The sequence below is a fragment of the Ascochyta rabiei genome, chromosome 11, assembly GCF_004011695.2.
Source record: "Ascochyta rabiei chromosome 11, complete sequence".
NCBI classification, from domain to species: domain Eukaryota; kingdom Fungi; phylum Ascomycota; class Dothideomycetes; order Pleosporales; family Didymellaceae; genus Ascochyta; species Ascochyta rabiei.
In genome coordinates, this window is record NC_082415.1 from 420,983 (window position 1) to 442,760 (window position 21,778).

Below are 21,778 nucleotides of genomic sequence, written 5' to 3' on the forward strand. Positions count from 1 at the left end.
TTATCATGTCATTCTTGCTCGGCTCGACCATATTGGATTCAGATGGCAGCCTTCTCAACGGACTTCAGAGGACGCCAACGTGACAAGCATGTACGCACATGAGCCCGTGTCGGTGAAGATGGAGAGCTAGTAGATGCAGACTTCCACCATCCTACCGGCTCACGGCTGGGTCTGCTAGGAGCCTTCCCAGGCTTCGGAGGTCAGTGAAGGATACAGTAAACATGCAGGACCAATACTGACGTCGTTGGCCTTCTCAGGGTTTGCTGCCCTACTCTTCACTGCCTACATTGCCGACATCCTTGGCCGACGTATGGGCACAGCAATCGGCTGTGTCCTTGTCATCATTGGATTCATCATCCAAGCGCTACCACAAGCCAGCAACCCCAACGCGATGTTCCTCGCGGGCAGGTTCATTATGGAAATGTACGTTTCCCACTAAAAAACCGTCAAAGTTGTATGTCGGCTGACGTAAACACAGGGGCAGCAACATCTTCAACAAAACCTGTCCACTCCTGATCACCAAGGCCTCCCACCCACGACACATAGGTCGGGTAACGACCATTTACAACACCCTTTGGTACATGGGCTCCATCTTTGCTGCTTGGACCACATACGGTACGCTCACACACATCACCTCGGACCTGTCCTGGAGACTGCCCATTGGACTCCAGTGTGCCATGCCAGACATTCAGCTGCTCTTCGTATAATTGCTACCGGAAAGCTCTCGTTGGTTGATCAGCAAGGACAAGCATGAGTCCGTAAAGAAAGTGCTTACTAAATACCACGGCAATGGTGATGATAAAGATTTTATTAATTGGGAACGCAGTGAGATCAGTTAGATACTCGAGGTGGAGAAGACTGCAAGCGCTTCCAGCGGGTGGCACGAGCTCATAGGAACGTCTGGCAACAGGAAGAGACGCTTGCTGATCATCCTGAGTGCCATCTTCTCCCAGTGCTCCGGCAATGGTCTCGTCAGTAATGGTGGCCTGACAATCTGGTGTTTTGTCGTATCTCTCGGTCGCACCTTCCTCGTAGATCGCATCGGTCGTCGCACACTATTCCTTAGTGTTAGCGTAGGTATACTCATCGCGTTCACCATGTAAACCGCCTGTAGCGCTGTGTATGCACAGGCAGGCGACTCGAGTGCAGGCTTGGTTGTGCTTCATTTTTTATGGTGCTGCAGGTATTGCTTGGCCCGGACTGACTGTATCGTACATAGTCGAGATTCTTCCCTTCAACATTCGTGCTAAAGGACTTACACTTTGCTTCGTCTTCACGTCGCTGTCTGGCGTGTTCAATCAATATGTGAACCTCATCGGCATCGAGGCACTAGGCTGGTGAGTCATCATACTTTTACTGAAAGCAAGGAATACGTTCTGACCAGTTCATAGGACGTTCTACATCGTGTACGTTGTAGTACTTGTGCTGGAGTGTCTAGTCATCTACTTCCCCTCCGTTGAGACCAGGGGTCCAGTGAGTACTCCCCAAGCAAGGATGAGTAGAATATTTCCTGACTGTGAACTAGACCCTGGAGGAGATCGCTATCCTCTTCAACAGTGAAGACGCTAACGTAGCGGTACGAACGTAGTGCTGGGTACAAATGGTGAATCGAAAGGTAGTTTGCAATACAAGTACTGTGGCTCTCTCACGACCGTGGACCCTCCCGTGCATCCAAGACTTCGATGCACCATTCTGTGCTTGGTGCGCTCGAACAGCTCACCACGGCAGCGCCTCGGGCCCGCGCTCCATCTGTGCAACCCTACTCCTCCTGGCTTCTGCCTTCTCCTCCGCGTCACCATATCCGTGTCCTCTTTCCCATCTCCCCCTCACCCTCCTTATAGCGAAACGGCCAACCCCCCAAACTGAACTGGCGATGATTGTGCCCGCAATGCCTGTTGGTGCAAGCACGAAGCCCGCGCCACTGACAAAAGTGCCGATTGCACCTGCTCCTATTGTAGCAACTAAAGAGCCAATGGCGACATACTTGGCATAGCGCACGATGCGCCAGAAGAAGAATATCAAACTGGATCGCAGCACGCGTAGGAGTGCGCGAGTGCGGCGAGATGAGACAGCGCCAGCGCCTGCCGTTTTGGGGTTGTAGAGATAGCGGAGGTTTTGTTTTGTTGTGGCGAGAGCAGAGCGTGAGTGAGCATCTATTGCAGCATCGTGATTGTCGGCAGAGCGAGGTGCCATCGCGAGTACGTTGAGAAAGTGTAGTTGAATGCAGAACCGTTAATCTCTGGAAGCTCTCAAAGTAAGGATAGCTAGCTCATGACGTCACATCAAATGTCAGTTAATGCAACCACACAATCTTGGTGTCTCAGTCAAAGTTCAAGCTCCAAACTCTGGACTGGTTTTTATTCGAGATGCAGGAAAGGAGAACCTTTAGAATGTACAGCTGCTTGAGATGCAACCATAGTGCCGACATCGGACATGAGGGCGTTGCCCCTCTCCGCTCCACGCATTGCCGATGGTAACCATTTGTTTTGAGATGCCGTCCTCCGTATCAACAGCAATACCGAGACTCAAGAAGACACAATGATACCAGGTTTTGTTTTCAAGCTATCATCCTAAACAAATCATCATACGCGATCGACTCCAGATCCATCACTCGCTTGCTCACATCGATACCACCATGTCCGGTTCATTCTGGATACAAACCGAAGACTGGCACACAGCCGGCGAACCTTTCCGCATCGTCGCCCATCTCCCAGCTGATTCCCTCCCAGGTGCATCAACAGTAGCAGAACGCCGCTTCGCCATCCTCAAAACCCCCGACCACCCCCTCGATATCCTCCGAAAGAAACTATGTCACGAGCCAAGAGGCCACTCGGACATGTATGGTGGTTTTATCACCCCACCAAACGACTCTGGCGCGCATTTTGGTGTGCTGTTCTGGCACGCTGAAGGCTTCTCCACGGCGTGCGGTCACGGGACTATGGCGTTGGGGTACTGGGCTGTTACCAAGGGATTGGTCAAGGCGCCTGAGGGGGATGGAGTGGTCGATGTGGTTGTCGATGTACCATCAGGTCGTGTTGTAGCTACCGTTGCAGTAGAACATGGAAAGCCAGTGCATGCTGATTTTGTCAACGTGTTGAGTTATCAGCTGGAGAAGGGTTTGTTGGTTGAAGTTCCCTCGCGAGGCGTTAGTGTCGTTGCCGATCTGGCGTTTGGCGGTGCAGTGTATGCGACGGTCGATGCAGCGCAGTTTGGTCTGAGAGTGGAGCCAAAGAACACAAACCAGTTCATTCAGCTGGGGCGAGAGATCAAGAAGAGTCTGGGAACAAGAGCACATTACAGCACTTATGATTGCTATGGCGTCATCTTCTTCCATGAAGACGACAAGAGTGCAGATCCTGTAAGGCAGACAAACGTCACTGTCTTTGCTGACGGGCAGATCGACCGGTCCCCTTGTGGTTCTGGGACCTGTGCAAGACTAGCAGTGCTTGTGGCAGAAGGCAGAGTCGGAGCAGGTCGATCGAAACTGATACACGGATCGATTATCGGGTCAACGTTCGAGGGAGAAGTCCTGTCGGAGGAGAAGAGTCCTATCGAAGGCGGTGCACCAGCTTGCATACCACGGGTGCGGGGCCACGCGAATTTGGTAGGGAGAATGAGCTTTTTCATTGATCCACAAGATCCAGTCCTGCCGTTTACGCTACGATAGATCAATGCATTCTCGCTGCTATGCCTGCTAGCCAAACAGGAGCTTCTTCACCTCAGGCCCCGCTACACAACCAACGGCAGCTGGCCACCCTCCAACAGCTCCAAAGGCCCAACCGTACGCTGCTTTGTGAACATAATACACCCCTCCCAGCAGCACATTTGCGACATCAAACGCAAGATTCTTCTCAGTCTCCACCTTCATGGCCAGTCTGTTCCCTTGGTCGTCGAGCCCCAGTTCCATTATGAGCTCCTTGGTGTGTCCGGACTGAGGAATGTCGACCTCATGGTTGATACTTGCGGAGTCGATGAGGTTGTATGCTAGCATGATCCTGGCTGGATTGCCCCAAAAAGACATCCAGCCACCCCACTCGCCTGTCGAGATAGTGATGGTCCCCTTCTGTCCTACTTGGGTCTTGTTGCCGTGCACTAAGATTTCTCCAGATAGCATGAAGTCGATGCAAGCTGTGGGGCCGGTCCCGGAGTCGAAGTTACTCAGCGACGTCAGGACAACTTCTCCCATGCGGCCATAGTTAATTGTAGGCGAGACTTCAAGCGGAAAGACGCTCTTCTTGTCGTTGAGCTAGGGACGTCGATGATAAGCTTTGTGCGTCATGTGAGGCTTATCCCCTTACCGATGAGTTCTTGTGAATACCTGCAAACGTAGGCCACTATTGGCTGTTGCCTTGGGGAATGTCGAACCGGACGTCGGTGATGAACATCTTGAGACCCTCTGGCAAGGTCGCAATCTTCAAGAGCTGGCTCACAGATCCGCGAGGCATTTTGGCAAGAGTTCCGATTTACAATCTGCGCAATGGGAATTGTATGGTAGCTGGAGGACTTCAAGGGGCGATCTGGAGACAGGTTATATAAGAACAAGCTAATACAAACTCTTTCACTACATTGGCCGAACTACGCAAGAGGTAATGATCATCATCACTCTCGCAAGCTGTCAACGGAGTCGCCGTCCCCGAAGCCATTCAGGCTTCCCAATTTATCAGCTGGCCAGGACGGGTTGCCGTTTCCGGCCATTGGCGAAGCGGTACAGCGAGAGAATGCGCGAGCTACTTGACTGACGCGAGGTGAGAAGCTGAGAAGATAGCCAGAAGTGGATTGAGAGGGCTGTTTGTGCTATTTGCTGTAGTGGGTGTGATGCTTGTAAGGAGTGGAGTTGGATAGATGGACCATCGGGTTGAACGGCGGTTTAGTGTGATCGCATGGTATGTTGTACCTGTAAGCCATAGCTAAAGATTAAACGCTCTCTAGTTGTGGTTCTCGCGTGGAGTGAATCGCCGCTCTGATACATATGGTAGTGGTAGGATACTTATCGGTGGGAAGGAGGTGCACAAAAGTTCGACTACTGCATTGACTGGAAAAATATAGACCATTGTAGATGCTAGGATTAGGATCATGGAGTGACAAGAACAGTTTTTGGAAAAGTGGCAAGGCAGCCTGGATGCAGGATCTATGTCAATATATATGCACTAGTAGAATAACGCCGAAAAAACGGCTGATGGCATTGCATATAGTTGACGCCGCAACAGCTGCAGGAACTGAGCATCGAAAATGACTCAACCATCGTTCTTGGGGACAGCTTCCACGTAGCGACCAAGTACAACATACTCAGGAAAAGCCTAAACCGAACGCCAGCCTGAGCCGAGCAAAGTGCACAGCACACTGGCCAGCAGCCGGTGAGACGCTGGCGGTCGGACCTCGAGCACGGGTCTCTGCGCGTGACGGACCTTATGTCTTTGCTTGTTGAAAACTTTGCCTGCTTCTTCCTCTTCTTCTTCCTGTGTCGACACGTATGGCTCTCCATTCCGAACTCAAAGACGACATGCAGTGATGTCAGAACACAATTCGTACAGGCGACTGACGGCTGGATCAAGCATCGAGGCTGGCTTAGCCAGTCCGCGCCCGGGTCCACGAACACCCCATCTAGGTACTGAAGCCATACTACTCATGGCATGGAATCGACACATCGGTTCCATGGATACTGGGTGTGAGCCGTAGTCGGGACAGTAGGCCACGGGAATCTATTGTGTCCAGAAATGTTTACATCGACGGGCCAAGCATTCAGCGACGCTTCTTCTGCAGCCCAAATGCACCTCGGAAGCCTCTCTGATGCTCTTGCGACCTGCGCTTCCTATCTCGACTCGAGGATGAGCTCTTCTTCTCGAGCAAAGCCCTCGCTCGAGGGTCTACTCTGAACAAGCGACAGCGACACGACTCGTCTGGGTCCAGCCCGCAGTTGAATAGCATTCTCAGGATGGCCAGGGCATCGTCCCGTGGATTCCCAGAGGGCAGGTCAAACCGATCGAAGGTGGGAAAGCCAGGACTCGTGGTGTCGAGCAAGGAGCGAACATGGCTGAAGCGCTCCTTTGGCGCGACAATCTTCGCGTTTGGGTCCGCTTTTTGCTCGAGCAGACGTCGCACGCCGTCTACATAGCGATTGCGGCAAGCGAGCTGCAGCGGCGTCTCGCCATTGCGCCCAACAGCGGCGTCGATGGTCCACAGCTGGCTCTTGAGCACGTCGATGATGGCTGCGTTTTTGGCCGCATAGGCATACTCGAAGGGGCCGAGCCCAACGCCGCGTAGAGCAACGACGAGGGCGCCAGCTCCCACGAGCAGCTCCACCATGGCCAGGTTGCGACGCTGCACGGCATAGCAGAGCGGCGTGGAGCTGCCGCTGTTGGGAACATTGCGGCCCCAGTAGCGCCCAACACGTGGAATGTTGGCGCGTTCCAGGAAATGCGGCGAGGTTTCCAGGTTCGCGCCGAGATGGATGAGCTGGCGCGCAAAGTCGGTGTGGTTGTTGGCAGCGGCCCAGAGCAGCGCTGTGCTGCCGTGGTGGGCGATGTTGTTCTGCAGCAGCGGCTCCCACAGCACGTTGCTGAGGTAGCGGTTGGTGCACACCAGCCTGCTGATGTTGGTCTGGTCGAGGAACGACTCGGCGAGCAGCAGCAGCAGCTCGGTGGGCAGCGCGAGCAGACCGGCAACAGGCGCCATGATGTCGGCGCTTTTGTTGTTGGTTGTTGTCGTCGTGGTGCTGATCACGCGAGGTGGCAAGCAAGTAAGCAAGCAAGCAGGCTGTCCAGAGCGCGAGGTGGGGTGCAGGTGCCCGTCCTCAAGCAACCCTTGGCCTGAGACTCGGCAACGTGGAATGTGGGCCACGAACCAGCCTCGGGTGGGCAGTCAGCGCTCTGCCTGAAAGAGTAACACCTGCCCTATTTCGTGCTCTTGTTTATCGAAACCCACTCTAACATGTGCGCCGGTGGGCTTGTGAGGCTGGACAGCCGACCGCCCTCTTGACGCAATCGTCCGTCGGCGCAACAACCAGACAGCACTTGGCGAGGCTTGAGAGCGGCCGTTGACCGTGCTCGCCGTGACCTGGAACAGTAAAGCAGACTTTCATGAAGGGTAGAATCCACTTGCGTGTGCGAGCTCGTCACAAGCATACTCGTGAGGTGCACGCCGCTACGTACGTGGCTGGGTCTAGGTCTAGTGCGTCTAGTACCTGCATGCACAGCTTCGGCGCGCGCCGATGTGCTCCAGAAGTATTCTAGAAGACCGTGTCGTGCATCTCTGGCGATGATCTTACAGTGCATGATTTGAACGTGGTCACATCTGTTCAGCGTGTGCTGGTCCGCTCTAAGGCTTTCTTTGACTCGATGCATGAATCATGTCTGCTCTGTGTTGCTGGAGAGCACGATGGAATGCATGGGGAGAGGAGATTTGGAGAGAGATCGAGAGCCGCCATCGACAGCATAGCAATAGTAGGGCACTCTACAGAGCAGTACATTTACTTGCAATCGTTTAAAGTACCATGTTGCGAAGACAGACTCCAAAGGTACAAACCTCACGTCCAGTGACAGCTTTGACAAAACGCCTGGGTATATCCATCCCTCCCACCTCTGCACGATCATTCACTACCGCATAACCGGCGGCCTGCTCTCCTTGTTCCCCATCATACGACTACACAGCCACTCGACCGCCTCAACAACGCCAGTACCGGTAAGCGCAGAGCAAGGCAGCACGCGACTATCCCTCACATTCCCCCCTTTGCCGCCCTCAAACACCTTCCGCACGAACCCCTCTTTAATTCGCACCACCTCAACGCAGTCCTCGCGATCCTGCTTGTTCGCAAGCACCAACACCGGCACCCCGCTCGTGTCCTCATTCCCCAGGATCCCCTCGAGTACGGCGCGGCACTCGTCCAGCCGGCCTCCATCATCGACTGCGGTGCCTTCGGCGAGGTCCGACAGCGTCGCATTACCAACGTCGCTGCTGTCGATGACGAACACAATCGCGTGGCACGAGGCGTAGTAGCTCTGCCACAACCCTCTCAGGCTATGCTGGCCGCCGACGTCCCACAGCTTGAGGTAGATGGGCGGGTTGGGCGGGGGAAGAGCGAGCGTGATGGTGTTTTGGCCGACGGTGGGCACCGTTTTCAGGTTCGGGTGCGAGGGCGTGTACGAGGCTTTGATTTGTTCCAGGAGCGTCGTCTTGCCCGCGTTGTCGAGGCCGAGGAGCAGGACCGAGTACTCTGTACACGTGTTAGCAGGTGGGGGAGCGGAGGAATTGCAGAGAGGGAAGCGGACCTTCTTTGCTAGTCGCGTGCAGGTAGATTGATTTGAAAAGGTGGTACATGATGGTTGCCGTGTGGACGTGTAGGCTTCACATGTCATACTGGGAAAGGTGGCAGCTTAATCGATAAGAGAAACTCGGCGTTCTGAATACAACAATTAACATGAAAACAGTCTTCAGTAGATGATTATGAACTGTACACATGAAAACAATAGACATGAAAAAGATTGTTTTAGAGAAGAGAAACAGCAACTAGAGATGTTAATGCATCATGTATGAAAAAACAGTCCGTAAGTAGACAATTAACTAGTAACTACAGACAATAAAACAAACGTGGAAGCAAAAGACTAGCCTCTTGCTCCGCAAATAAGTAAGTATTTACTGCGACAAACAATGATATCAAAACAATCTCTAAGTAGGTTATTATTTACTTCAAAAAATATCACAACCAATTTCAATAAAAATTGTCTTCAAGTCAATTGTTAAGTATAGGTATTAGAATAAGAGACAGGAAAAAGATCGTCTTGAGTAGACAATAATCAACTGCAGACATCAACACAACAAACGTCAAGACAGACTTGGAGTAGACAGAATCAAAATGCTCTTCGTATCAAAGCAAGAAGTGAGTATCAACAACAACCCGCCGTCAGACTCCAACAGGATCCCCCTCTCTCACCAGTCATCAATCATGAAGTTGGCCTCTTCGCTCTCAATGTCCATGACCTTTCTTGCCGCTTCACTCCCGCTCACGGGCAGCATTTCCAGTCCGGCTTTCTTGAACTTCTCAGGCACCTCTTCCGAATCCAACAGTCCCACCTGGAACAGAACGCTGGCTTGGTCCCAGTACACACGCTCCGACCAGACTTTTCCGGCACGCATGCCCACGATGCTGACTACAATAATCTCCACCTTCTGGTTGGTGGGTGGGACGCCGGGCAGGATCCACGGCATCTCGCACGTGTGCTTGAACTGAACGTACAGCTCGTCGACGATTCTGTCCACACCGACCGTGCGCGATACAAGCCGCAAGTGCAGTGAGGGTGGAGCGGTTTTCAGAAAGTAGTCGGCGTAAAAGCGCTTGAGTTCATCTCGACCAAAGCCGCCCGTCATGGTCGGTGTAAAGTTGAGGCAGGGCGTGGGGTGGTTGACGTGCGTCTCCATGAGCTTTTGGACGTTCTTGCCGCGGTACTTTTCTGCTGGCTGTCAGTGCTGCAGGTGCGGAGAGAGAGCGCGTGCATCCTACGCTCCATATTGTCCTCCCACGGGCGTTCGAGGTTGACTTCGGCGTTGAAGCCTCTGCGCACGACGCTCAGACTGCGACTCCAGGCGATGCCGTCTGCCACCGCATCGTACTCGTCCAGGTCGTGCTCGGCGAAGCCTGGGTCGACGCCCTCGTACGTGTAGGCTGGGTACTCGAGCCTGGCGAGCAGGCCCCCAGCACCGATGCCGGGCGTGACGCGCTTCTCGACCGTCTTCTTGCGCGCCTGGATGCCCAGCACTTCGGGCCGGCGCACGATGCCGACGGTCTCCTCGTGCGCACCGCTGCCCTGCGCAAGGTGGACCAGCACGCGGAAACTGGCCGTGAAGCGGTGTCGCGGGTCGGGTATGCTCGTCGGATAGTACGCCACCAGAGAGCACAGCTTGCTCGTTGCCGTCTTGGGCTCGCCATACACATCGAGGCAGATGGACGCTGCCTCGCCGAAGGCTGGCGCGGCGGTCAGTACAGTCGTGGCGGCGGTGCAGCAGGCGCCGGCGGACACGGGAGGGGCTGTGCTGACCTACGATCGCATACCGCTCGCCGATGCCCAAGCCATCCCCCAGGTGGTGCAGCGTCTTCACGTACTGCTTGCCGTCCTTGCCCATGGGCAGGTATTTGACGATGAAGCCTTCGTCGCGCCAGGCGCGCATCGTCTCCACGTCGAACTCGTCCTCTTCGGCCGTGATGTAGAGAACGGGCGTGCTGTGGCTGAAGGACAGCCAGCCGTTGCTGTCGGCGAGGAGCTGCTGCGCCATGTTTGCACACGGCCGCTCGAAGGGGGCGTGATCACGCGAGGTCGTGGCGCGCGCCGGTGCAGGCCTTGTTTACGTCCGCTGTACGTTCAGACGGTGTCGCGGAAGTCCGGTGCAAGCGCAGGCACGGCGATAACCACGACCACGTCCGGCGGGGGGTGTGGTTGTATTGGGCAGGACGGGCAGGACGAGCAGGACGAGCAGGACGGGCACTATGGGTTGGAGGGTAGCAGGCTGCATGGCCGGTGTGGATTCACGCGGCTGGATCCTGTCCGTCCTGCCGCACAGTGGACAGACAGGTAGGTGGGTTCGGTCTTGCTCCAATTGCATGACGTCGCAGCCTCGACCGGCAACACCGCTTCCCCACAGCGCGTCACAGGCAACCACAGGGCCCCTCCACACCACCACACCACCACACCACCACACCACCACACACGTCGTGGGGCCTGCACACCGCACTTGACGACGAGACCGAGTCTTGCAGCTGCCACCCATCAGGCCGAATGCATGGCGAGAGCAGGACTCGGACTCCGACTCCGACTCGACACACGCAAGCAATGAGTACTGTGCTCAGTCACAGGGGAATACAGAGCTTCTTGACTGCAAACACATCCGTCCTTCCATCATCTTCTGTCATGGTACAGCCTGCATGCAGTGATACTGTTCTTCTACTTCGCCAACAGCTTCTCGAGCTCGGCAGCAATCGCATCACCAACCTGCGATGTCGTCGACGAACCGCCAATGTCCCTTGTCCGTACGCCGTTGTCAATGGCAATCTTGGTAGCCTCGTCGATCTTGGCGGCATATTCGGGCAGGCAGAGCGAGTACTTGAACATCATGCTCATCGACAGAATCGTCGCGACGGGGTTGACGATGCCCTGGCCGGCAATGTCGGGCGCGGAGCCTGCAGCTGTCAGCGCTTGCACTACTTGCGTTGAATGCTGCACGTTGAACTTACCGTGGATGGGCTCGTAGATACCGTTGAGCTTGGTCTTGCCGTCTGGGATGCCTCCCAGACTGGCGCTGGGGAGCAGACCCAAGCTACCTGGGATGACACTGGCTTCATCGCTGATGATGTCGCCGAACAAGTTGCTCGTCACAACCACACCGTTCAGTGCCCTCGGGTTCTTGATCATAAGCATAGCCGCCGAGTCGATGAGGTGGGTGCCCGACTTGAGGTGGGGGTATTCGTCCTTCATGATGCGCTCAAACGTCTTCCTCCATAGCCTCGATGTCGCGAGGACGTTCGCCTTGTCCAGACTCCACACGGGAACCGGAGGCTCCTCGACAGATGCGAGATTTCCGGCTAACCGTACGACGCGCTCAATCTCCTCGACGCTGTAGGGCTCCGTGTCCATGGCCTTGCCATCGCCGTCGTCCTCTTTCCTGTCGCCAAAGTAGATACCGCCGGTCAGTTCGCGGATGATGTTGAAGTTGACGCCGCGGACATTGTCGGCTTTAAGCGGCGATTGCTCCACCAGAGAGTCGGACGCGAAGAAGCAGGGCCGCAGGTTTCCGAACGTTCCGAGCTCCTTGCGCAGCCTCAAAATGCCCTGCTCAGGGCGCACCTTGCCAGTCCCCCATTTCTGTTCACCAGTCAGTACGTGTGCAGCGCATTGCAGTCGTGGAGGCACATACCGGCCCGCCAACAGCACCGAGAATGATAGCATCGGCCTTCTTCGCCGCGTCGAGAGTTTCGTCGGTCAGGGGGTTGTTGTGGGCGTCTATCGAGCACTGAGGGCTGTTAGTGTCGACACGCGTCACGGCGTGGGTGCCACTTACACCACCAAACAAGTGTTCCTGGAAGTTGAACGAAACATCTGTGTGCTTCTCAATGACCTTGAGGACCTGGGCGGGAGTCAGCGCGAGTTTGCGTCACCAACAACGTGCCAACATACCTTGATGCCCTCTGCAATGACCTGGATGTGTTATGTGAGCTTTGTTTCAGGAAAGAGGAATGGAAGCCGTTACCTCCGGTCCCACACCGTCACCTAGCTGCAATTAGCAGAGTCGCGCGGAGTGGTTTAACTTGCTGTGCACTTACCACCAAGTACTACAATGTTGAAAGAAGGCATTCTGGCAATGTCTGAGCGAGTGAGGATCGAAGTGTGCGTGGCTTACGCTCCCAATGTTCTTGAGCTTTAGCTAAATCGCGGGGCTAGGTTCGACGATTCCCCGCCCTCCGGTACCGGCGCTCTTGCACACGACCTCCTCACATCGGGCCTTGAGGTTTCTCCGAACGACACTTTGTCCAGCTGCACTCCCGATGTCGCTGTTCAGACGCTCAGCTCCCGTGGCCGCCGATGTCGCGCTGTTGCGCTCCTTCCCAGCTGAGGGCGTTGTTACTTTGCCTTTGCTTCCACTCCAGAAGTAGCAGTCCTTTGATATTCTTTCGATTTCCTAACATAATAGACGATGAGGCAATGCTGTGAGCAGACAATAGCCTATTCCTCAAAGACTCAGTCAAGTCCGAGAGGAGCATAGGAACAAGCAATGCATCTACCCGTGTGCTGCGCTGTATAGACTCTAGAGCAAGCTACCACGAACACCATCACACCGATGGCAGTTTCACGATAGCAGCGCGACGCGCGCGACCATTACCTGCTGCTGGTGTGGAGCGTATAGGATCGACAAAGTATAGCTTCTTACACTCTGAGACTCCATGCAGCATACGCCTCCACTGAGGTGGCAGGTCACAAGGCGGTCAGACAACCTGGGCTTGGTTCTCCTATAACCCACCGGCGAACTGGCAACAAAAGTTCAGAGCACCAAGCTGGCTGAAGGAAGTGCACGATTTCCATTCTCGACAACAAATCGGCCTTGGCTCCAGAGGAGACAACCAAAGCAGCTGTTGATATGCTTGCGGGCGTCACTGTTGCTGCAATCGTGTCTTGAAGACCAGCTTACCTATTTTGACCTTAGCTGGCACTTGCCTCTGCGGCCGTCGTAGCGTCCAACCAGATGCAGCCTGGGATACTGGAATGCAGTCGCTGTTTCGGCGAGGCTGACACTATGTCATCGCAATGCTGTGTTTCCTGGCCTATGAGGGTGCTGTAGAGAAGAATGGAGGTCATAGCTCTCGATACTCAGCTGTTCCAACAAAAGGTGGGAGTCTACAGCTATCTGAGGACAAAGGCCTGGCTGGCCAAGGCAAAACCATCTATCGTCGTTTGATAACGTGCCAAGAAAGCCGCCTTGACCGCCTCCTCATGTACACAGGAGTGGCGTGTCGTAAGCCGCTTTCCCATGCTAACATGAAACGTTTGGAGAGCCAGCTTGTGTTCTGAGTGGTGACCTTCCTATCTGCCACTCGACAACCGATCACAGCCGCACGGAATACCTACCTCCTACCGCAAGCGTCAACAGGGCCCGTGGTGCTTATCGCAGATCGACAAGCATTCAGCCCTCAGGATGTTGTTTCTCCGGAATGAAATTTCCCCAGCCTGTGATGTAACGATGTGTGATGTGCAATGCGTGATGTGCAATGCGTGATGTGCAGTGCGCGATGTGCAGTGCGTGATGTGCAGTGCGTGATGTGCAATGCGTGATGTGCAATGCGTGATGTGCAATGTGTAATGTGCAATGTGTGATGTGTGATGTATGATGTGTGCTGTGTGATGTAGTGATCGTCGGGATAAACATTTGTTATGACGAAGATGCAGCGGCCCGGGTTCGTCGAGTTGCAGTGGGCAGTAGGAAGCTCGATGATCGACAGGCATCTGATATCACAGGTAGGTAAGGCGTTGCAAGGTTCTCCCGATAACGCGGATCCCAACCAAAGTACAGCCAGGGTTCGCTTCTGGAAACGCGTTGCAAGCGGCAACGGGTGTCGTGGCTCAGGGGAAGCGTTGTAGGGGAGTCGAGGAGTAGACGAGTGGCGAATTCTCTGTTGATGGGTGCCGCCTACGTGCCGCCGTCTGTGCGTTTGATGAGAGCGCGCCAGAAAGAGGGCCTAACAGATGGTAGACTCCACGGAGGGAGCAAGTTGCAACACAGAGCGCTTTCCGATCGGCCGTTTCTGGGAATTGTCCAACAGGCCCCAGGGTGGCCCTTGCTGAAGCGGGATGGAGGATGGAGCGCAGTGCTGCCACCAAGACGTGCAATGTTGGATCGAAGGACAGCAGAGTGCCTCCCCTCGTGTTCATCGATGGAGTCGAGTGGACGGGCGGCATACCTCCCTCATGTTCATCGATGGAGTCGAGTGAACGGGCGGAATACCTCCCTCGTGTTCGTCGATGGAGTCGAGTGGACGGGCGGAATACCTCCCTCGAGGTTCGGGAGCTTGCATGCCGAACGATGGATCCGTTCCGAAGGCTCGTCTGGACATAGCCGATAGCCATGCCAGCCCAGCCACATCAGCTACTTTTGGCCACGCCGCGACGAACCGGCGTCGATGCGGTTAGGGTCTGAAGGCCGTGCGTGTGTCCAGCGTCCAGCGTCCAGCGTGGTCAGGAGTCAGGACAGTTCACCAGACCCTGGCAGGCTCAAGCGCGCCCCGCCGGTAGTTGGCGTCGAGGCATGTGTGGGCTCGCGCAAATTGGCCGAGAGCCGGCGCGGTGGAGGTGGATGTTCGCAGCAAGGAGGCAGTCAAAGAATGAATAGCGAGGAGTGAGTTGCCGCTTGTCAAGCATGGCCGCGAGCATCGGTGACGAAAACTCGGGGAAAAGTTGAAGCCCTTCTCTGCGCTGCGGTTGGCCAGTGATAAGAAGAGGGACTAGTGAAACGGGGCTGTCGCCGTTGGCCGTTGGCCGGTCGCTGCTGGCTGTGGGCTGGTGGCTGTTGGCCGTTGTCCGCTGTGAAGGCCGAGTGTTGTGCGCGCTGGAGCCAAAAGGGGAGGGCATGAAGATCAGAGAGAGGTGAGGATGCAGCAGAATGGCAGTGTCCCATGTGTGCGTCCTGTCGCCTGCTCGCGGCTGTGCAGTGACATGGTGGACAGCAGCGCCGTTGTCCGCTACACACGAGACAGGACGCAGGAGACAGACACAGGACGCAGGAGACAGACACAGGACGCAGACACAGGACGCTGGACACAGACATGTGCTTACAACCAGCCATGAATAAGTGGCCGAGGTGGCCGTAGATAGCCTCAACAGAGCTACAGGGATGCTCCTTGGCGCGTGCTGAACGGGCGATTATGACCAGCGGCCACTTAATTCACTGCTGGCCCCAGAGTGACAGAGCCTCACGCCCCCAGACAGCGACTGCTCTCTCCACACCCTCACGCGGCCTTTGTCCGAAAGCATAAGCCCGCCTTGCACTGGACTGCTTCACCACCTCACCACCTCAACACCGCACCACCGCACCACTCTACCACCGCACCACTCTACTACCGCACCACTCCACCACTCCGCCACTCCACCACTCTGCCACTCCGCCGCCGTTGTCTGCCCAGGCGATGCGCCGCTGAGCCAGCGCGGAGAATCGACACAGTAGTGGCCCCAGCGTCTGCTGCTGTACCACCGCGTCCGTATCACCGACCGCTGCCCGTTGCTCTTATCGCGAGCCTCTACGCCTGCCGCCAATCAACAACGGCCGTCTGCCCCGTCTGCCCCGTCTGCCCTACCCCGTCTGCAGTCGCACACCACTCAGCAGCTGCCCTTCCCCAGGCTTGGTTGACCGCCCGTTGCACCGCGGCCCAGGCACCGACTGCTCTCGGCGCTGATCGCTGCCACTCGCCTTGTATCCTCCCTCCCTTCACCGCCAAGTCGGTCCCTATCAGCCCCATTCCTATTCCAATCCCGCGTCCAATCCCTGGCCCCTCGAGCGCACGCGCTGCACATAACAGCACTCGCCTGTCTCGCTCGCCCTCGCTACCCAACTCCCTCCAAACCCCTCCCGAACCTCGTCCACGGCCAGCATGGCAACCCACCTCTCCACCGCGACTGCCATCCCCTCCCACCCTGCGCCCTACGCCCACCATGCCTACCGCAAGTCGGCCCAGTACTCGCCCACGGGCACCCCCATGAACGTCTCGCCCACGTCGCCGCGCGAGACGCCCAACATGCTGCAATACCACAGGAGCATCCGTCCCGTCAAGCAGGCCCTCGGCGTCCCCGCCGCCCTCAGGAAGACGGAGCGCCCCGCCAAGCACTCTCCGCCCAAGCACGACTCGGCCTGCGCTTCACCTAGCACCGGCTGGGCCGTCAACGGCGGCTTCCCCAGCACAACCGACGGCGCCGCCACGCCCGTCTCCTACGTCAACAACGAGGACATGCACAGCATCTACAACGAGGTGCCCATGTCGCCCATGGCCGGCCCCATCACACGCAACCATTGGCAGGTACGTTGTTGCTTTTTTCTTATTGGTTGCCCATGGCGGTCCCAGCCTCCCGCGCTGTCGCGTGCCCTCTTGGCTCCTACGTGCAGCCTTTGGGGTGGATCCTTCTAGCGCTGTCTGCGCCGACCGCCCGAGAGCGTCGCTCGCAACATGTGCACCTCGACGCCATGTGGCTGCACCTCAACGCCGCCAATGCCACTGCTGCTGTCGTCTTCCTCGTCGTCGTCGTCGTCGTCGTCGTCGTCGATGATGGTAGCTGCAAGTGCACAAGCATCGTCGAGTCGGCATCGACAGGACATGTTCTGCTCCCGTGTTCGCTTCGTCGCTCGTGCTGCCCCACGCTAGAGGCTGCAACTGTCGCAGGGCCTTGTTTGCCTCGCTGCAGCCTCGGCTTCAACAAAAATGGAGCCGTGGGGCCATGGCACGCTCCCTGTCGTTGCTGTCAACCATTCTAGATCAGTTGTACTAACGCCCCTTTCTAGGCAGACGGATCCACATCAGCATGCTCGGCGCCCTCGTGCCAGGCACCCTTTGGCCTGTTCAACCGCCGCCATCACTGCAGAAAGTGCGGCGGCATCTTCTGCGCCCAGGACTCGTCCAAGCAGGTCCGCCTCGACGAACTTGCACGTTTCCATCCCGAGGGCGAGTGGCACCGCGCCTGCGATCGCTGCCACAGCTCGTTCCGCGAATGGGAGCACCTCCGCCTGAGCCGCAGCAACAGCGAGAGCTCGAGCAACAGCGGCGCCGGAGCACAGCCCGTCCAAGCCCCCGTAGCAGCCAAGCGTCCGGAGGCCCGTGTCGGCAGCCTTGCGCAAAGCTTCCAGGGCGCCTGGAACTGGAGCACCTTTTAGATTTTCTCTCCCAAGTTTTCCCAACTCCAACACGCTGCACGGGCGGATTCTATTTCCCTCTCTTTCCGATTCGATGATATCCGGACGACTCGTACACGGTACACATGGTACTCGACAGTCCACCTCTTCACCTGCACAACAGCATTGCATCGGCGTCCTGCATTTACATGGTCAGACGGGCGGCATTTTGCATTGCACAGCGCTTCAGCGTTTCCTTCCTGTGGTACTCTTGGAGGTCCGTAGACGGCCGACGGTCGACGGTCGACGGTGGCCGATGGAGATGACTGATGCAGAGAGTAGCCAAACGATTAGGCGTTTTGATTTTGCGGTGTGGTGATTGTGTTTTGAGGGAGCTCGCTAGGCTCTGGCGTTCTGAGTCGCTTTGGAGTTATGGCTCCCGCGGCGCGTAGACGGTACGACAGTCACGATGGGTAATGGCGTAATGGAATATGAATGAAAGACCAAATCAATCACTTTGCGATGTTGAGTGCGTGGTGCCAGAGTAGCGTGATGGCAGTGGCAGTTTGTTGACCGTAGGGAGCTGGTCTGGTGATGGCGGTGCACGCACAAGGCAGATAGGGGTGACCCTGCTAAGGTGGGCAGGTTCGACAGGGCAGACAGGAGACAGGAACAGCCCACGGGCAGCTTAAGAGGACCAAGGCGCGTACTTGGGTAGCGAATTGGGTCGATGACGAGCGCAGAGACAGTGCAGATGGTGCTAGACTACGTCGTGACCTACGGGGCGCAGCGTGAGCTGCTATTGGTCAGGACTTTCTGGTCCCTGGATGTCGCCTTTTTCTGTGGCCATGACAATTGCACTCCCCATCCAGCCGTACACCCCCACCCTGTCCTAGGCCTTCCCGACCAGGTACCCGGGCCCACGATATTTTGTGTTGCTTCTTAGCTGCACCCACCATACGCTCTTTGCTGCCCCGAGCGTTGGGGGGCGCGCTGGCTGTAGCCCCCGCGGGAGTCTTCCCACTATCAAGACGGCTGCTTGCGACCATGGCCTCGGAGACGGCGCCAAGCGTGCAGACGCATGGCAACAGCAACAGCAACGGCAACAGCAACGGCAACAGCAACGGCAACAGCAACGGCAACAGCAACGGCAACGGCAACAGCAACGGCAACAGCAACGGCAACAGCAACAGCAGCAGCAACAACAACAACAACGGCAATGGCAATGGCAATGGCATGACACCTGCACGTGGCAGCAAAGTAAAACTGCACGGGCGCGCATTCTACGAGAGCATTGGGAGCCCCAAGCTCATCCTCGCCCCCATGGTGGAGCAATCAGAGTTTGTATGTCTCGTCGAGTTGCTCTCTCTCTCTCTCCTCCTGGTCAAGCCACTGACAGCAGACGGTGCAGGCATGGCGACTGCTCTCACGCTCTTTCCTCCCTCCCGCGCAGCAGACAAACCTCCTAGCCTACTCGCCCATGTTCCACTCGAAGATGTTCGGTGACAAGGCGCACTACCGCGACTCACACTTTCAACCCCTCAAGTCGACCCTACCTTCGCCCCCAGACAGCTACCACGTCTCTCAGCTGCCAGTCTCGGAGAGACATCTCGACGGCAACCCTGCATTCGATCGACCGCTCACGGTGCAGTTCTGCTCAAACGACCCCGACGACCTGCTTGCGGCTGCCAAACACGTCGCGCCCTTCTGCGATGCGGTAGACCTGAACTTGGGATGCCCACAAGGCATTGCCAAGAGGGGCAAATACGGTGCGTTTCTGCAGGAGGACTGGGGCCTCATCGCAAGGATGATCAGGAAAGTACACGACGAGCTGGACGTCCCCATCACCGCCAAGATGCGCGTTCTTGAGACCAAGGAGAAAACGCTGGAGTACGCAAAGACCATCCTGGATGCCGGCGCGAGCATCATCACAGTGCACGGCCGGCGGAGAGAACAGAAGGGACACAACACAGGACTGGCGGACTGGACTATCCTGCGCTACTTGCGAGACAATTTGCCCAAGGACACGGTCATGTTCGCCAACGGGAACATCTTGCAACATGCCGATATCCAGGCTTGTTTGGACGCTACAGGCGCAGACGGTGTCATGAGCGCTGAAGCAAACCTCTACGACCCTACCGTATTTGCCGAGCCGCCTGCAGTAGGAGAAGAAGGCCGCGAATACTGGCGCGGCAGGGATGGCAAGGGTGGATACAGGATGGATGCAGTCATGAGGCGGTACATGGACATCATCCACAAGTATGCGCTTGGCCAAGAACCACCAACAAGAAAGCCGCTGTGGATGCCAGGCGACCCAGAAGAGCCGGCACAAGAAGCTCCGGACGAAGAAGAAGGCCCGCCAAAGAAGAAGCAGAAGCAGACACAGACACAGACACCGAAGACAGCTGAGAAGAAGGGACAGCGCACCTCCAACCCCAACTTGACTGCCATGCAGGCGCATCTCTTCCATCTCCTGCGACCACTGGTATCGCAGCACCACAACGTCCGCGATGCGCTTGCCCGATCAAGGACTGGCGACATCGACGCCTTTGAGAATGTCCTGAAGCTCACCGAAGCAGCCGTCAAGGAAGGCATAGCTGCATACGAGGCAGAACAAGCCAGCGGCACCGCAAACACTAACCCCGTAGCCACCGATCAGCCTCTCGAAGACCTAGATCCTTACGAGTCCTCACTAGCCACTGTCGCGCGCTGCAAGCGCCCATACTGGGTCTGCCAGCCCTATGTGCGACCGCTGCCCAAGGAGGCAATTGAGAAGGGCAGCATGAGTCTGAGTAAGAAAGAGAAGCGCAGACTAGAGATGGAGGCCGAAGAGGCGAAGAAGGCTGGGCTGGAGCCTGAGGGAAGGGTGCAAAGGGAGGACGTGGACAATGGTGACGTGAGGAGTAGAGAGAGCTTGGAGGTGAATGAGAAGAGAGCGGAGAAGAGCGAGGGCGTTGTCGAGGAGCCGAAAGAGGGCGTGGTTTGTGGGTAAGGTAAGTAGTAAGAGATGGGACGCGATATACCCGATCAAGACTTCAAACACCAACGTCAATAGTGACTTCAAGAGTGAGCTGCTGATTGTATATGGTCTGGGTTGCACACAGCCACTTACCATGATATGTTCGTATCACTGACACCGCCCCCATCCGCCTTGTCGTCCAGAAAGAACCTCAAGCTCCACAGGCTTGGGTTTGCTCTAAACTGGAGTATGAGGTACTGCTCTGTCATTGTAACCCGTCGCTGGCGCAACATCGCTCAGGTCAAGTCGCCTTCACCTCAGAACGACACGAGTCCTCTAAACACAAAAAAGCGATCTCTGACCTGGTTACCTCTTTCTGCTCAACCGCTGCGACTGGCTCAGCGCTATGGCGATCACACGAAGCCAGACCGCCAAAACGAGAGATGGCCTTCGGAGCCGCCTACCACAGCTTCAAAAGGCGCACGAACGCTCGCGAGAAGAAGTCCACCCCTCAATTCTGCGGTCAGCGAAGGTGAGAAAGGAAAAGCTCCATGTCAGAAGACACAGGTTACAGCGCATATGCGACTCGATTCTCGGTCCCAAACCCACCTTTCCTGGCACCATCATCATACCCGACTCAGTCGTTGCGAAACTCGAAGACGCCACACGCCTACAAAACATAGAAAACGATCTTAAACTACGCCAAGCACAAGTCTGTTGGGTCGATGGCTCGAACCGGAATGGCTTTCTAGGTGCTGGTGTGGTATGGCGCGATTCTGAACAGCTTTACTCAGCCAGTTACCAGCTCGGTCCAAACACTAAAGGCGACAGCACCGACGCCGAAGTCATCGCCATCGCCGCCGCCCTGGGACGAGCGAAGAAATACACCCAGAGGGGGCATCAGTATCAACTTGTCCGGATTTACTCAGATGCTCGCGAAGTATTGAAACATATTAGAAATGGTACCTGCCACGCCGTAGGGCCGCTGTTGGTGAGGAAGACTGCGCTTGAGGGCTTATACGCACGCGCATATTGGCTTAAAGCGCACAAGGTACGCGTCGAGCTGATATGGGTCAAAGGGCATGCCAACAGCGAGGGGAATCAATCGGCGGATGCAGTTGCTTCCAATGCAGTGTCTGAACAGATCATCACTCGTAACGCGACTCCATCCACTTCCTGCATTCCCAAGACTGTAAACGACGTCCCAGATCTGTGGAAGAGTCTTGGTCAAGATTGGGTCGATGAGTGGCTCTGGCGTGCAAATGATGCTCGGACGCGGACTAGTCGGAACCTAACAGGAGACGTTCGTTGGAAGCAGGTAGTGGCATGGCAGCGATCACACAACATGCAGTATCCACTGCGGTCCCTTGTGTTCAAGTATAAAATCAGGACCTCCAACACGCTCTGAGCAAGACCACACAGCGATAAGAGTTTCTGAAGACAGACAGGCATGTCTAAACGAAGCCACACTCT

General features: G+C 56.2%; 12 protein-coding genes across 13 annotated transcripts, besides 9 other annotated features; 5 read left to right on the forward strand and 7 right to left on the reverse strand.

The window, feature by feature from the left end:
• Positions 1 to 310: 310 nt before the first annotated feature.
• EKO05_0006769 (uncharacterized protein) lies at positions 311 to 707 on the forward strand (the record flags this gene model as incomplete). The annotated part of the gene is made up of 2 exons (XM_038940867.2): positions 311 to 423; positions 479 to 707. The coding sequence occupies 2 exons, from the start codon at positions 311 to 313 to the stop codon at positions 705 to 707; spliced, it is 342 nt and encodes a 113-aa protein (XP_038797305.2).
• A 1,009-nt stretch (positions 708 to 1,716) lies between these two features.
• Positions 1,717 to 2,193, reverse strand: EKO05_0006770 (uncharacterized protein; the record flags this gene model as incomplete). The annotated part of the gene is made up of 1 exon (XM_038946212.1): positions 1,717 to 2,193. One exon carries the CDS (start codon positions 2,191 to 2,193, stop codon positions 1,717 to 1,719), a length of 477 nt encoding a protein of 158 aa, XP_038797306.1.
• Positions 2,194 to 2,635: 442 nt separating this feature from the next.
• On the forward strand, positions 2,636 to 3,667 carry EKO05_0006771 (Trans-L-3-hydroxyproline dehydratase; the record flags this gene model as incomplete). The annotated part of the gene is made up of 1 exon (XM_038946213.1): positions 2,636 to 3,667. The coding sequence occupies one exon, from the start codon at positions 2,636 to 2,638 to the stop codon at positions 3,665 to 3,667; it is 1,032 nt and encodes a 343-aa protein (XP_038797307.1).
• Positions 3,668 to 3,694: 27 nt separating this feature from the next.
• EKO05_0006772 (uncharacterized protein) lies at positions 3,695 to 4,445 on the reverse strand (the record flags this gene model as incomplete). Its single annotated transcript, XM_059636877.1, has 3 exons — positions 3,695 to 4,246; positions 4,299 to 4,334; positions 4,371 to 4,445. 3 exons carry the CDS (start codon positions 4,443 to 4,445, stop codon positions 3,695 to 3,697), a joined length of 663 nt encoding a protein of 220 aa, XP_059492860.1.
• A 989-nt stretch (positions 4,446 to 5,434) lies between these two features.
• Positions 5,435 to 5,456: a tandem repeat.
• A 283-nt stretch (positions 5,457 to 5,739) lies between these two features.
• Positions 5,740 to 6,672, reverse strand: EKO05_0006773 (uncharacterized protein; the record flags this gene model as incomplete). The annotated part of the gene is made up of 1 exon (XM_038946214.1): positions 5,740 to 6,672. One exon carries the CDS (start codon positions 6,670 to 6,672, stop codon positions 5,740 to 5,742), a length of 933 nt encoding a protein of 310 aa, XP_038797309.1.
• A 56-nt stretch (positions 6,673 to 6,728) lies between these two features.
• Positions 6,729 to 6,754: a tandem repeat.
• An 838-nt stretch (positions 6,755 to 7,592) lies between these two features.
• Positions 7,593 to 8,313, reverse strand: EKO05_0006774 (ADP-ribosylation factor protein 3; the record flags this gene model as incomplete). Its single annotated transcript, XM_038940870.1, has 2 exons — positions 7,593 to 8,209; positions 8,265 to 8,313. The coding sequence occupies 2 exons, from the start codon at positions 8,311 to 8,313 to the stop codon at positions 7,593 to 7,595; spliced, it is 666 nt and encodes a 221-aa protein (XP_038797310.1).
• Positions 8,314 to 8,922: 609 nt separating this feature from the next.
• Positions 8,923 to 10,263, reverse strand: EKO05_0006775 (uncharacterized protein; the record flags this gene model as incomplete). The annotated part of the gene is made up of 3 exons (XM_038940745.1): positions 8,923 to 9,443; positions 9,494 to 9,955; positions 10,029 to 10,263. 3 exons carry the CDS (start codon positions 10,261 to 10,263, stop codon positions 8,923 to 8,925), a joined length of 1,218 nt encoding a protein of 405 aa, XP_038797311.1.
• A 168-nt stretch (positions 10,264 to 10,431) lies between these two features.
• Positions 10,432 to 10,472: a tandem repeat.
• Positions 10,473 to 10,656: 184 nt separating this feature from the next.
• Positions 10,657 to 10,694: a tandem repeat.
• Positions 10,695 to 10,928: 234 nt separating this feature from the next.
• On the reverse strand, positions 10,929 to 12,335 carry EKO05_0006776 (3-isopropylmalate dehydrogenase; the record flags this gene model as incomplete). The annotated part of the gene is made up of 7 exons (XM_038940860.1): positions 10,929 to 11,164; positions 11,219 to 11,846; positions 11,899 to 11,994; positions 12,043 to 12,108; positions 12,159 to 12,179; positions 12,232 to 12,251; positions 12,305 to 12,335. The coding sequence occupies 7 exons, from the start codon at positions 12,333 to 12,335 to the stop codon at positions 10,929 to 10,931; spliced, it is 1,098 nt and encodes a 365-aa protein (XP_038797312.1).
• A 1,284-nt stretch (positions 12,336 to 13,619) lies between these two features.
• EKO05_0006777 (uncharacterized protein) lies at positions 13,620 to 13,979 on the reverse strand (the record flags this gene model as incomplete). The annotated part of the gene is made up of 1 exon (XM_059636878.1): positions 13,620 to 13,979. One exon carries the CDS (start codon positions 13,977 to 13,979, stop codon positions 13,620 to 13,622), a length of 360 nt encoding a protein of 119 aa, XP_059492861.1.
• A 1,014-nt stretch (positions 13,980 to 14,993) lies between these two features.
• Positions 14,994 to 15,056: a tandem repeat.
• A 1,061-nt stretch (positions 15,057 to 16,117) lies between these two features.
• EKO05_0006778 (uncharacterized protein) lies at positions 16,118 to 17,388 on the forward strand (the record flags this gene model as incomplete). Of its 2 annotated transcripts, none has more annotated exons than XM_059636880.1 (2): positions 16,118 to 16,540; positions 17,020 to 17,388. In XM_059636880.1, the coding sequence occupies 2 exons, from the start codon at positions 16,118 to 16,120 to the stop codon at positions 17,386 to 17,388; spliced, it is 792 nt and encodes a 263-aa protein (XP_059492863.1). The 2 variants fall into 2 exon arrangements, with proteins under 2 accessions (XP_059492863.1, XP_059492862.1); XM_059636879.1 differs by having other exon boundaries at positions 17,024 to 17,388.
• Positions 16,744 to 16,783: a tandem repeat.
• Positions 17,389 to 18,393: 1,005 nt separating the features above from the next.
• EKO05_0006779 (tRNA-dihydrouridine(16/17) synthase (NAD(P)(+))) lies at positions 18,394 to 20,338 on the forward strand (the record flags this gene model as incomplete). Its single annotated transcript, XM_038940864.2, has 2 exons — positions 18,394 to 18,690; positions 18,758 to 20,338. The coding sequence occupies 2 exons, from the start codon at positions 18,394 to 18,396 to the stop codon at positions 20,336 to 20,338; spliced, it is 1,878 nt and encodes a 625-aa protein (XP_038797314.2).
• Positions 18,431 to 18,566: a tandem repeat.
• Positions 19,709 to 19,762: a tandem repeat.
• Positions 20,339 to 20,711: 373 nt separating the features above from the next.
• EKO05_0006780 (uncharacterized protein) lies at positions 20,712 to 21,713 on the forward strand (the record flags this gene model as incomplete). Its single annotated transcript, XM_059636881.1, has 1 exon — positions 20,712 to 21,713. One exon carries the CDS (start codon positions 20,712 to 20,714, stop codon positions 21,711 to 21,713), a length of 1,002 nt encoding a protein of 333 aa, XP_059492864.1.
• Positions 21,001 to 21,554: a mobile genetic element.
• Positions 21,714 to 21,778: the final 65 nt, after the last annotated feature.